Here is a 13,927-nt window from a genome sequence, read left to right on the forward strand (position 1 = left end):
TGAGAAGGTCATACTTTTAACAACCTTCTCCTCTAATATAATTTTTCTTTAAAAAGGAGATTTTCTTTTTTCCTATTTCAGATAAATGATAAAAGTCAGGAGTAAGTTGTTCTCCAAAACCACAAATTAACAATATATATGTGTGTGTGTGTATATATATATATATATATATATATATATATATATATATATATATATATATATATTAATGTACAGCTCTCACATAAATTTCATTTTGTGAACACAGTGGTAAATATATATTGCTGGGGCTTCCAAAATGTGGTATATCCCACTGATGTCTCCAACTTGCGAGTGGACTCAGTTCTGTAATTGGAATGAAAGGAATTTTAACACTATTTAGACAAAGACTCAAATGTAGCGTAAAGGGAAAAGTTTGGATTTCCTTATATGATTTCTCTTTCTTTTCTTTTTTTAAATTTAGAAACTTATTTGTAATGACGGGCACCTAGGCAGGATTTAGGAGCTCTTTATTTAAAAAAAAAAAATTTGTGTTTTCCTCTCACTATCTTTCAAAGTTTTTAGTAATCATTACCTCCCCAAATGCCTTTCACTCTGAGTTAACCTGCTCTTTAAGCCAGCCACCCAAGCCCCGTTTTTCTCAGCACTCCTTTCATTTTCTAATGTCTGGAAGCCCAAACAGACTTATACTGAATCTGCTTTATAGATTTCTATCAAATTCCTTAATTATTGCAGAACTATGTATATTTTTCCCCCAAACCAGGTCTTACTCTTCATGAAAGAACTGCACCAAGTGTGTCCTAAATGTCATTCTTGTCTCGAGAATGTGTTTGCCTAACATCTCCCATCGGATGCTGAGCTTTTTCATAAAAATGACATGTCTATTTCTGCATCTTCAGAGGGAGGGCGAGGAATAAAAATCTCCCAAGTCGAGGAGAGCTAACTCCCAGCACACGAGGGTAGCTTTGCTATGAAGACTTTTGTGAGGCACAATTAACTGTGGATTCAGGAACCGAATCCAAACTGGCACAGAAAGGAAGGTAAAAATGTGGAGGGTCAGCCCTGTCTTCGTGTTCTACGAAAAAGAGGAAGCCCCGTGATGAGAGTGGCCAGCACTCACCAGCGCCAAGCACAACCTGTTTTCTTCAAAATAAGGCCTTCATTCGGAGTTGCAATATTATCTTTTTCTTTTTTTTTTTCTTTTTAAGAATTGAAAACTAAATAAAACAAAAGTCATCATGTTTGGCTATATTTTTTAAACAGTGCCCCTTTGTCTAACATTCTGTTAGTTTCTAGGGGAAGTTGACCGAGAGTGCAGGCCGCCTGAATTTGTAACATTAGTTGCATGGATTTGTGTCAATTTAAAATAGGTCAACGCTTAGGAGTTCTACTAGTGAGGGGTAGCCAAAAATCTTCCCAAATGATCTTCAAGCTAGCCCCCATACACAGTCTGTTTGGGGATAAATACCAATAAATTAAAGTATAGCCTCCCTTCAACGAAGGCATTATTTTCTATTTATATTTCTGGAGCTAATGTGATATGAAATCATTACCAGCTTGTCTAAGTGGAGGCTCTCCACTGAACAGTTACAGTGAAATATGATTTTGATAACACAGTTTAAATCAGATATGAACTGGGAGTTATATAAGTAAGGGGTAGATTTTTTTTTTCCTATTTCAGATAAATGATCTTTAAAAGTTAAACAAAACAAAACAAAAAAAAGCAAAACAAAACAAACAACTTTGATTTGTCCCAAGTGTTGATGTCCAATCTCATCAGGCCTCGCTAACAAGAAAGTCATGGTGTATAAGGAAAGAAGGAAAAATAATCAATTTCAGCCAAAAGGCAAGAATTATTTATCTTTAACACTAGACGATCTGTGCCCAAGCCATCTCTGATAGGCCGACTTGCCAGATTCACTTTCTCTAGAGGGCTTTGCTTTTGGATTCAGAAAGCCAAAGCCGACCCTACCTTTTTTTTCTCTTTTCCTTCTTTCTTTAATTTTTTTTTTCCCACCAAAGGACTATGATAGTTCAACTCATTTACAAACTGAAAACTTGAGGTCAAAAAACAAAATACAGGTCATAATTTACGTCTATATTAAATATGACTAATTATTCTATGGGACCAGCTCCCTTGCCTCAAGCACAGCCTGTAACTTCACCCTGAATGACTGTCTCCTTGTTCTTCCTACTTATCCTTCCTCTGGAGAGAAAGATGCATTTTATATTTCATATGAGATTGTTGGGCCCAGTTAAACTGTACACTAAGAAACTGAGTACAGAATCAAAAAAAAAATGCAGTTTATTATTGTAGATTATTCTTTCTCTTGATATAACCAGAATTGAAAATGAAAGGAAAGCACATAGGAACATCACGCATGGTTAGTTAGTAACTCAAGATATAAAACAATTTTGCACAGCAAAATATGTAAAAGAAAAGTAACTGACAAGATTTTTTTATATTTATTGTGGTAAGATTTACTTTTCATTTTTTTTTTAAGACAGGATGTCAGTCCCTGAAAATAACATTTACTGATTATTGCCTTTAAAACTGTGGATTTTTTTTTCTTAAGTTACAGAAAATCCAGTTCTGCACCACAATACAACTGTAAAAAAATCTGCATCATCTTAAAACTGTGCAGTAATGCCATTTTTATAACTGCATAAATTTTATTAGCGTTCTAAACAGTTTTGCATTTTTTGTATTATATGCTTGCAGGTTATATCTTAGTGCAATTCAGTCCCAAATACTTTAATTTTGAAAAAAAAAAACATACATTTTGAATGTAAAATTCCCCTACAGATATAAACAGGGGTATTTCCCCTTTTAATACTTTGGTTTTCAATACAGTCAGTGGTATAGCAAAAACTACACATACCCAACTTATATTTAAGTTGCAAGCACATGCTGTATAAGCTACTTTTTTTAAACAGTCCCCTTGCAAACTCTACCCCCCTTAACATCACAACAGTAAACAATTTAGTGCATCAATCTTTTAAAAAATCTACAGCTACACAGACCTAACTCTTTCAAATTTATCTATAACATTCCTTTATCTGTAGCATACATTTTAACTGGGCTAACAGATTATAAAAACTAGAATTAAATTATATACTAGAAACCCATAGCATTCCACATTTGACAATGACCAAAAGCCAAAAATAAAGAAATAATAATAATAATAAAAATAAAACAAACCAAAAATAATGGGGCAGATTTCTTTTTTTAAAAAATAAATTTTAGACTGCTTTCGGCAACAGCACAATTTAAGTCCCCAAAGGGGGGGGCATAATTCTTATGAAAAAGAAAACATTAATAAGTGTTTCTTAATGTTTGCCATGATCAATTGGGAACCCATTCTGGTATCTTGACAAGGAATGCCTTCAGTGCATTACAATGGGAGGCTGAAGTTCTGAGTAACTCAAAGCTGGAGCAGATGCAAACTTTCATGGGAAGAAGGCTCTAGGGTTGCACTTTTTTGTTCTGAACTCAAAAAAGTCATGAGGCAATAAAACAAAAGTATGAATGCCATGCTCTAAGTCTTCGAATGTCCATTTCCAAGCCAAAGGAAAAAAAAAGAAAAAAATAATTATACCATACATGTCCAGCATGCAGGTTTTTTTTATTAATATATTGTCTCTTTTTCCATAAAGTCTTTGAAACAGTTATAGTTCATTGTTGCTAAGACAAAGTAGCAAGCATAATAATGCATGAGATGAGAATGAGTTTTTTGTTTGTTTGTTTTGTTTTTTTTAATGGCAGACTAAACTCTCAGGTTTGGCATCATAAGGCCAAAACTCACAAGTCACACCCAGGTTGATGCAGGCTTGATTGTGGCAGGTTCATGAGGTTATTTTTCCTCTATTTTAGCAATACAATGCTAAAAACCCCCGATGGAACTCAGCACGCTGCAAGTCTATAACATTTCACATTTTTTTTTTCTTTGCAAGCTCAATCTCACATGAAGAACTCAGGAGGAGGAAAAAAAACTTTGCTTTTTTTTTTTCTTTTATCTCAGAGGAGAAGATGGGTGGAGAGGGGTGAGGGTGGAGGTTGGGCAACACAGCAAGCTCCAAAAATTAAAATTAAGAAAAAAAATCCAAACAAAATTAAACACACACACACACACAGAGAAAATGAACACCAGCTCATGAACTGAAGAAAAAAAAAATACTATGCGAATGATGCGGGCTTCAAAGGTGAGCATGTTTCACATGGAGAACTCTGCTGGGATCTTTGAACATTGTGCAAGTCTTGGGGGGGGGGTGTTAAAAAAAAAGCTAGCAAGTTACGGGGGAATTTCAGATTGGCAATCCATGAGCCAAACACCTATTCCCTCCCCAACTTAAAACAGTCGCCACCACCACAAACTCTGAGCAGTGTGTGTGTGTGTGTGTGTGTGTGTGTGTGTGTATGTGCAGGGATCAAGGGGGGCGATCTCGGTAGGGGAGGGGGCGAGGTGGTGGCAAGCGTGGCTCTGCAACTAGCAAGCCCACACCCGAGCCAGACCCCCACGGAGCACTTATCAAGGTGGCTAGCTGGGATCGCGTGTCAGACTCACATGAAAAACTCGGGAGAGGACGGGTTGTCGCTGCTGGAGCCGTTTTCTCGGAAGCCGCTGCTCACCAACTTCTCGTATTTCTCCTTGTACGCGTCCCTCTCGCGCACCAGCCTGGAGATCTCCTGCTTGAGGTGGTCGACTTGCTGCAGCAGCTGGTTCTTCTCGGACTCCAGGACGTGTCTCTGCTGCACCCTCTTGAAGCGGCAGGACTGGGCATAGCCGCGGTTTTTCAGGGTCCGCCTCTTCTGCTTCAGCCGGATCACCTCCTCCTTGCTGACCCCGCGCAGCTGCCGGTTCAGCTCGCGCACCGACATGGTCACCAGCTGCTCGTCTGAGAAGCGGTCGTCGAAGTGCAGGCCGCCGGCAGCGTGGTGCGGGTGCAGGGCGCCCCCCGCCCCCGCCGCGCCCCCGCCGCCACCGCCGCCGCCGCCGCCACCCCCGGCGCTGGCCGGGCCACCGCCGCCCGCGCCGCCCGTGCCGCCAGCCGAGGCGGATGCGCTGCCCGCGGCGCCAGGCGCGCCGGCCGTCGGGTGGTGGTGGTGGCCGGCGGCATGGTGGTGGTGGTGGTGGTAGTGCGGGCCTGCGCCGCTCTGCGCAGCGGCCGCAGCGATCACGGCGGACACCACAGCGGCGGCGGGGCCCATCTCCTCGCCGCTGCCGCCCAGGGAGGCACCGGCTCCGGCCCCGGCCGCCGCGGCCAGCTGCTGCGCCCCGCGCGCGTAGCCATCGAAGCCGCCCTGGAGCTGGTGGCTGTTGCTGATGAGCGCCTCGACCGCGTCCTCGGGGCTGAAGCCCAGCGCCTCGGGGTTCAGCTGCTGCGGGTAGCCGGTCATCCAGTAGTAGTCTTCCAGGTGCGCCTTCTGCTCACTGCCCGAGCCCGGGCTGGGCGCCGAGAAGCTGGGGGAAGGGGGCACCGAGCTGCACGGCGTGCTCATGGGGGTGGAGGACAGCGAGCCCCCGGCGATGAGACGGCCGCACTGGCTGATGATGCGGTCGGTCTCCACCGGTTCCTTTTTCACTTCAAACTTCATCAGATCGAAGTCATTAACATATTCCATGGCCAGGGGACTGGTGGGCAGGTCGGAGTTGCTCATTGCCAGTTCTGATGCCATTCTCCTGCCGCCGCCGCCGCCGCCGCCGCCGCCGCTCCGCCAGATGGGCTGCAGGAGAGGGGCCAGCGGGCTGTGCTGGGTGGCCAGCGGGTGAGCCAGCTTGCCGGGCTGGGGCGCTTCTAGCTCGAGCGGCGGTGGCTGGCCCGAAACCTCCGAGCGCGCACACACCCCCCGCCCTGCCCGCGCCCCCCGCGCCCGCCCTCCCTCCCCCTGCTCACGCCAATGTGCTTGCTCGCTCGCCCCGGCCCCTCCTCGCCTGCTCGCCTCCGTGCGCGCCGAGCCGGCGGCTTCAGGCTCGGGAAGGTCCTCCGCGGGCTGCGGTGGTGGCTGCGGCTGCAAAGCCGGAGGAGCCCGGCCCGGTGCGCGGCGTCCCCCGCTCGTCGCTCCGCTGCGCGCTTTGCATAAGGAGGGCTCGCCTAGCCGGCCGGGCTGCAGGCGGGGCGCGCGCGGCGGCCGCTCGGGGCTGAAGGCGCGGCGGGCGGCTGTCCGGCGGCGCGGGCCTTGGCACGGGGGAGTTAACACTTCATGCTTCTCTCCTCCTCTTCTGCCTGGCTCTTTTTATTTTTTTTAATTTTTTTTTTCTTTTCTCCTCTCTCCCGTACTCTCGCTTTCTCTCTCTCTCTCTCTCTTCCTCCGTGCAAAGTGCAAGACAGAGGTGCAGCCCGGCTGGAGGAAAGGGAGGGGGGAGTTTAGTTCTTTCTTTCCCCCCTTTTTTTAAAAGCAAAATTGCGAAGTCCTGGGGAAAGGCAAGGCAGAAAGCAAAGTGGGAAGGGGGGGCAGACCGAGCCGGCGAGCAGCCCAAGCTACAGCTCCAAGATGAAAAAAGATTTTAAAGCCTCTGATCCAGCAAGAAGAGTTTAAAGCAATTGCTGAGTTTTATAGCACTCGTGACGTCAGGCCCAAATGGGAAATTGACTGGCACTCCAGGCCAATGGGAGGCGGCAAGAGCGGCTGCGATTAGCATAATAGTATAGAAACAAGGAAACTTTTCGGATCTGTCAATCAGGACCCAATCAGCTGACTGTCAGCTGGGACGGGCTGGTTTAACCCTTCCCGCGCCGCAGCTCCCGGGGAGGGAGAGAACCAGGCCCGGAGAAAAGTTTAGTGCGAGAGGGGAAGGAGTTTTTCCGGAGGGATGGCTAGAATTCGGGTGGACCCGGGAGGACAGTTTGTTTTTCTTCGGAGCACAAGAGAGGCCTGCCCTCTGGAGCCCCAGCTCGCCCGCCACTCGCTCTGCTAGGACTGGCCTAACTCCCCTTCCCGGACTGTCCCCCACCCCCGGGACTGTGGACTGGCCTTTGACTTTTCCTCCTCGCTGCATCTTGGGCATTCCAGGTGTCTTCCGGGGGACATTGCTTCCCTCAGCCTGGCTGCGCTGGGAGCCCAAACTTGGACCAACTCTTTGTCCCTCCCTCCGGTGCGCTGGGGGGATGCGCGGGGTGCCGGGATCACGGCTGAGCGCGGGACCCCACCCGGGTGAGCCAGCGCCTTGGAGTCGGGGAGAAAGAAAGTCCATTCTATCACCCTGTTTTTAAGGAGGTGAAATAAGTTGTTTAGGGCCATTCCCTGCAGAGACCCGCTAACGTCGCGTGCGTGCCTGGTGCGGGGTGGGGGGCTCCTAAGCCAGATTAACTCCGAGAAAGCGGAGTTGGGTCAGCCAGGGTCCCGACTCCGGGCAGAGTTGTTTGGCCTTTGAAATTCATTTCTCTCTCTCTCTCTCTCTCTCTCTCTCTCTCTCTCTCTCTCACACACACACACACACACACACACACACACACACAAGCTCACCATCCCCTTATGAAATCCGACCCTGTTTATCAGGGTCTGGCGCGCGCTCTTTGCTCTTTAACGTTTCACTTATTTCAGGCTTGATGGTGGTGGGGAACAGGGAGAAAAACACAATCCCCCAAACCCCACCAGCTCCCCTCAAGGGTTAAATTTTAAACCGCTTTTTCTCGGACAAGCCCGGAAACTCGGGGTGTAGGGGAATTGCTCACAATTGCAAATGCTAATAACTAGTTCAATTTTTTAGATCGATTCTTTAAAGCTGTGGAGAGAGAGAGAGAGAGAGAGAGAGAGAGAGAGAGAGAGAGAGAGAGAGAGAGAGAGAGAGAGAAGCAAGAGAGCAAAGGAAAGAAACCGACAACTCTTTTCTAAGATTTTAAAGCGATAGGCAAGTTGGAGGAGCCGAGATTTATTTGGGGATAAGCAAGGTTGTGGGAAGCCGACCCACATTTGAAAGTCCAGCCCACCTGCTTGGTAGTTGGGACTGTTGATTCCAGCTATTAATGAAATGCACTTGGTGTTAATCGAATTTTTTTTAACTTTATGGGAGGGACACACACACACACACACACACACACACACACACACACACTCACAAATTATGAAAAGCCTGCAAAGGATCGAAGAGTGAAAACTATTGTTGGACCGAGTTGGTTTTTACCTCAACAGCGCCACCTTTCGGCAAAGGTCAGTTGAAATTGATCCGTGTCCAGTTTTGTTGAAGTGCAAAGAAGCTGTTTTCCCAAAGTGGGAGGAGGAAAGAGGCCTAGAAAGTTAAGATGGACCTTCGTGGTAGAGTTCAACCTTTTAAGAAATGGGACGAAGAAAGTGCTAGCAAATCCCGGAATCATATTTTTCCTACTGTCTTGTCCCCCTTCATTGTTAAAAAAGAGGCTAGGGGCAACTGCTGCCCTGCGGGTGTGATTCTGGCTGAGAGACCTTTGCAAATCAGATCCCAGGTAACTGGGTCCCAAACTCTCTAAAAGTGGCAGGATGGATTTTCCATGGGCTTTATGGCAATATCAATAGAATTAAAGTTACTTGTAATTCAGTGATAAATGGAATGTCTCCAGTAAGTAAGATTGAGTACAGTGCTTTAAAGTTGTTTATCTGAAAAGTAATTCTCAGAAAACCTGACTTCTGACACTTGGTCATATATTAAGCCAGCGTCTTGAACATTGCACTTCAGAAGAGTCTTACCCACCCGGTAGCATACTTCACTATTTATAACAGACCTAAGTGTCACTCCCCTGCTTCATACACCAGATTAACCCTGTGTTAATTTCTCTGATCTTGGCAGCCTTCGGTTCCAGCAAATTCAGGAATCCCAACTGGGAGACCTCCCAGAAGATTTGTAGGGACATCCTCAGCCTAAAAGGGCAGCACTGTTGGTGTTTTCCTGACTCACCTGCTACAGAGGAGTTGTTTGTAAGGGTAGTTTGGGTTTGAGGGAATGCTTTGTTAGGGTGGAATGAACTGGGTTTAGTCCCAGTATGGGAAGAAAGAGTCAAGATTCTATCAATATTTATGTCATCTAAGATAATGCCCTTGCTTTCCTCCTCTGACAGTATTTTACCTACTAATGAAGTTAAAGGATTTTAGTTTATGTATTCAGAGGAAAATCCACTGCTTAATTTCACAAACATTATGGTGTTCAGCATTGTTCATGATGTCCAAAGTTGTGTGTGTGTGTGTGTGTGTGTGTGTGTGTGTGTGTTAAATGTAGATTTATGTGTCCTTGGGAAGAATTAATTATTTTTTGTTTATGATAATTTTAAAAACTCCTTCTGCATCATGTTTTTGTTAAAAGCTGTAAAGTATGATCCCTGCCTCTCTAAATAAAAGTATTTTTGACCAGGAACCCTGAAGCTGCCACATTTATAAATAAACATTTTATAAACAGAATTCACTAATGACTAAGACCATGCCATAGAGTTTCGTGGCCACATACCTAATTGTTGCAATTATATATCATTTCTAGAAATTAAATGCCCATGTTTGGGCAGCTAAATGTATTATTATCTGCACATTTTTTATGGTTTATTTCTGTTCACCACTGTTGAGCCGTGGTATTTTTCTCCCTCCCTTTTATAGTCTCCCATTTTCTTTTGAAAAAAGAGGATGAGAATTATGTTTTAGATGTGTATCAAGAGTGCTCTCAGGCTTGTAACTTAATTCTCATTTTTGTCCTTTTTCCTTTATTATTTAGTGATTCACAGGGGTGTCTAAACATTTACAGTTCTCTGTTAGCAGCATTTCTTTTATAACAATTGAGCGCTCTCATTTTAATTAGTACTATTCAGGTTTCTGATTCTCTACAATTACATCAGGCCACGTTTCTTTCGACTTCTTTGCTAACATTGTTTGTTTCACTTCCATCCAAGCCAATCTAATCCAAATACAATGTGAACTGTGTTTTCTTACTGCTTAATATCCCCTCGCTGTATATGCTATAGTAATCTCTGTAGAACAATATAGAGTAATTTAGAAACCATGCGTTTGTCATTATTGACCAATTCAAACCAGTAGCATTAAAGTTTCTGAAAGCAATGAGTATTTATAGAAAATTCTGAGGGGGAGGAGGGCATGGGTCGAATCATGTAGAAGATTTCGAAACAGTAGCCTCAAAAACTCATTTGTAGTTTCGTGTCACTACATACATAACAACCTCATGCAAGAGGGGGAGAAAATCCCTTCATGTCTACATTACAAAGATTAAAAGCTAACAGGAAGGTATTTTTCCTGATTGTGAGTTATAGCGACTCAAGTATATCATGTTGCCTCAGAAGTACAGAATCTGAAAAGAAACAGGATGCATTCAGAATCGCGTCTGAACTCTTTGTTTATCTGGGAGCTGGTTTTATGTGCAGAACTAAGCAGTGTCCACTAAATTTTACTATGAAACCAACTAAATGGATTTGAGAAAGAGTTCCTGAGAGTAGTTGCAGGATAAGGCAGGAGTACATTGTGCTTAGATCTAGTGTTAGATAAATCCTTTTAACAGTCTTCAGTTAGCAGGGTAAGTAAATCACAAATCACTGTTAGCAGATTCATGGAAGAAAATTAATAGAATCAGACGAGATAATCTGATAAGGGTAAAATTGCCGAGGGAAGTCTCTATTGGCGAATGTGAAACAACAGTGTGATTACCAGGAGTCGTTATGAATAGGTGAATTATGTGCTAAATAATCATCAGAGTAATTCAGCATTTATTAATTCTTTTCTCTTTAAGCAATTCACAGTTGTAAGTTAAAGCCTCTCTCTCTTTGAAGACAAATCTTTTATAATTTTTATTAGAGGTAATTTATTATTTGCATTACCTGTATTTACTTCATAATTGAACATTTTGCATTCAAATTTATGTAATGCATTATGCTTGAGAATATATTTCTGCCTGATTAGCATAAATAGTCACTTACCTCATGAATTACTAACAAAGTTTATCTTAAAATATAGGTTTTTTTATTAAGTGGAACACAAACATATGTACAATAAATTCTGATTTTTCCAGTGCCGTTAGAGAACAACTCATGTTCGGTTACAGAGAAGCAAGGGGTGGGATAGTGGGGAGAAAGAAAAATAGTCAGAGGAGACTTATAGTTCCTTCCCAAGGGTGTTGCTCAGGTGGGGGCCGTGGAGAGGGGCAGGGAGGAAGGACAGAAGGGGAAGCTCGGCTCTTCAGACACAGGATCACTTATTGGATGATCTTGACTCTAAATGCCGAGTCCAAAAGACAAACAAAAAAACAATTGGTGATCTCTACTCTGTGGAGGGCCATGGTAGACAGTCAATAGGATTGATGGTGTTTGGGGATATTTTATTATTTTTATTTTTATTTTTTTGGCTATTCTCAGGGTTCTTCCTTAAAACACGATTCACGCAATTTCATGAAATTGTGTGAATGTTTTGCACAAGAGATGCGAACAATCCAGATGTTTTCTGGGAAGGTGTGCCAGTTTCATCCAGCTCTCTTTCCTTGCTTCACCCACAGACACCCAGCAGGGCCTGGGAGACGGTAAGCAGTGTCTGCTGAATAAATATCTGTGGGGACACAGGGACATTGGAGCAAAAGGACTTCTTTTGGTTTTAAGCAAGGGATAGAGATGAAAAACAACGATGGGCCCTATTTCCCCACTCTGGCCACTCCAACCCTGCATGTCCATGCTCGGCTCTCTTTCCCTTTCAGTTTTTCAGGGGAAGATGCACCCTTAGGTTTTTGTTCCTTCAATTAGGGGCTGCTTATGATGCCCTTTCCCTTGTCACCCCTTTGGATCCTATTCACAGCTTACACCAGTGAGGGAATCTGTCACCAAAGCATTCAGCGCTTCGAAGAATTTTATCGTGAACTCAGAGTTGATTAAAAAGAAAAAAGTAGAGATTAAAAAAAAAGAGCGGGGGTGGGGGGTGGTGGTGGGGACCTGATATGGGAACAATCTTTCTGGGTGTTGTGTCTTCACCCATGATAACTGGAGGATCGCTCCAAGGTGGTGCTTGCTCTGTGAATTTGCTTGCCTGCCTTCCTGCTCCTGGTGATGTGGCGATTCGAACCTCCTGTTCTAGAAGCTTTTGGCAGCTGTCCCACTTGGGAAAGAAGTTATAGAAAATACAGGGCAAACTTCAAATTCTCCCGTGATGACAGGGGAGGTCTATGGATGCAGGTGGTTTCTGAATCTTTCTGTTTCTGAATTAACTTGTCTGGGGCCTGAGACCAGCGGTCCCTTACAGCCCAGTTTTATGTCTGAGTTCTTGGTCGCACATGGGCGTGGCTGAGCTTTCTCCAGTGTTATTCTTTGTCATGAAAATCTTGCACAGGCCCAGCCACAGCCTCAGAGCGTCGGCCTTCCCAACAGTGTTCCTGATCTAACCAAGAATGAAAATTTGGCTAACAGCTCCGCCTACCCAAAGTAAAAATTCAAGTCAAACTTATATAGACCTTCTGATAGTATTGTTATTTAGGAATTTTATAATAATGAGACATGTTCTTTGTTGAATATAAATATCAGGACAAGATAGCAAAAGGAGGCCATCAAATCAAAGAACAGCTGTTCCTCATCTCTACCCAGCACCTGTCCTTGGTCTCAGGAGTGACCATCTGAAACTGATGGGGTGCCCACGTTTGCTGTTTTAGAACAGAATGGAGTCTAAGCATGTGCATGGTTCAGAACGCTTCTGCCTGGCTCTCAGGAAAAACGTTTGGAGTGCTTGTCTGGTTTTTGGTGGATTTCATCTCATGGAATCTCATGGTGTATGGGTGTGTGGTGTGTGTGTAGGGGGTGGATATTTAGAGACCTGATTGTAGCACTCTCCTTTCAACCAATGTACAAGTCTGAATCTGTTTTGCTAGGCCCTTGGTAGGTGAGTTGGCAGCATGCAGGGCTGACTTCACCAGTGGCACAGCCGAGACAGTGGCCCATGGCACTGCTGTGGGCACCCAGAGACATTTTGATTACTTTTAAAATCAGAAAAAAAAAAAGAAAATATAATGTAGCATGGATTACATTCATCATACCAATGCAGTCATAAATCATAATTATATATACATATACATATACCTGTGTATATAAATGTACAAGTGGCCCATGGAAGCTAAAGTGCCCAGAACATACAGACGTACTTGCTTGATTCCAACAGCATTTCCTTGGTCACCTCCAGTGACAGCTCACTACCTGCCAGTTTTACCTGTACTCTCCATTTGTTTATTTGTTTTAGCATGCAGTCTTACCCCTTCGTGTGGATGTTAGTCCTATTTTATATGCTCAAGAGGCCACACACTCATGGGAACCCAATGGGCCACAGGGTCTTTGGGAAGTTGAAAACAGCCAGTAGGATGCCCTTTCCCTCCCTTCGGTTTCACATAGTCAGTGCCTTTGGCATGTCCAGCCAGGTCTGCTTTCTTTCCAGCGCTCTGGCCACTAGTTCCCAGAGAGGCTGGCCTGGCCACTGCCGTGCTCCTCCCAGGATTCAGGTCCCATAGCTAAGCCCGGGTGCCCAGGGGTGATCCTCTCATCACACAGAGGGCATGTCTGCCTCCTGGAGCTGCAGCACGTCTGCTCCTGATGCTTCTAAATCCCTGAGCCTCTCCTGACACACAGCACCGGGAACTCAGTGCTGTGCAGTGGATATAAACTCTGAGCCTTTTCTCCTCCTATTTCCTCCATCCTGGACTTGTGAATTTACGGTTTGGAACCCAAGCACAGAAATGTACAATGATCTCCAGTAGATTTAATTTCATTTGATTCAGCCTGATCCTTGCTTGTCTATCTCTGTTTGGATCTAGAATGTGCTATTCATTAGTTTTACTTTGCTACCCAGCTTTGCGCCAGCTTGAGAAGCAACGGATGTGCTTTTTTGTATGATGAACCTGTCTCACCCGGGGCCCTCCTCCGGAGATTGGGAAATGGTCAGGATTAGAGACTGGGCCTGGGAACTGTCTCACACAGTTCGGGGCCACAGAGAAGCTGGCCATCTCTTGCATCCCTACCATCC

General features: G+C 44.7%; 1 protein-coding gene across 7 annotated transcripts in view; it reads right to left on the bottom strand.

Moving 5' to 3' along the window:
• LOC106145435 (transcription factor Maf) overlaps positions 1-6,531 on the bottom strand; it is a 320,844-nt gene extending 314,313 nt beyond the window's left edge. For all 7 annotated transcript variants that reach the window (XM_078032714.1, XM_078032710.1, XM_078032712.1 and 4 more), the window contains exon 1: positions 4,545-6,531. In XM_078032714.1, the coding sequence (XP_077888840.1) occupies positions 4,545-5,656 (1,112 nt within the window). In that variant the 5' untranslated portion in view covers positions 5,657-6,531. The remainder of the gene's footprint in view (positions 1-4,544) is intronic.
• Positions 6,532-13,927: the final 7,396 nt, after the last annotated feature.

Source organism: Ictidomys tridecemlineatus, chromosome 15 (assembly GCF_052094955.1).
Source record: "Ictidomys tridecemlineatus isolate mIctTri1 chromosome 15, mIctTri1.hap1, whole genome shotgun sequence".
In the NCBI taxonomy this organism is placed as follows: domain Eukaryota; kingdom Metazoa; phylum Chordata; class Mammalia; order Rodentia; family Sciuridae; genus Ictidomys; species Ictidomys tridecemlineatus.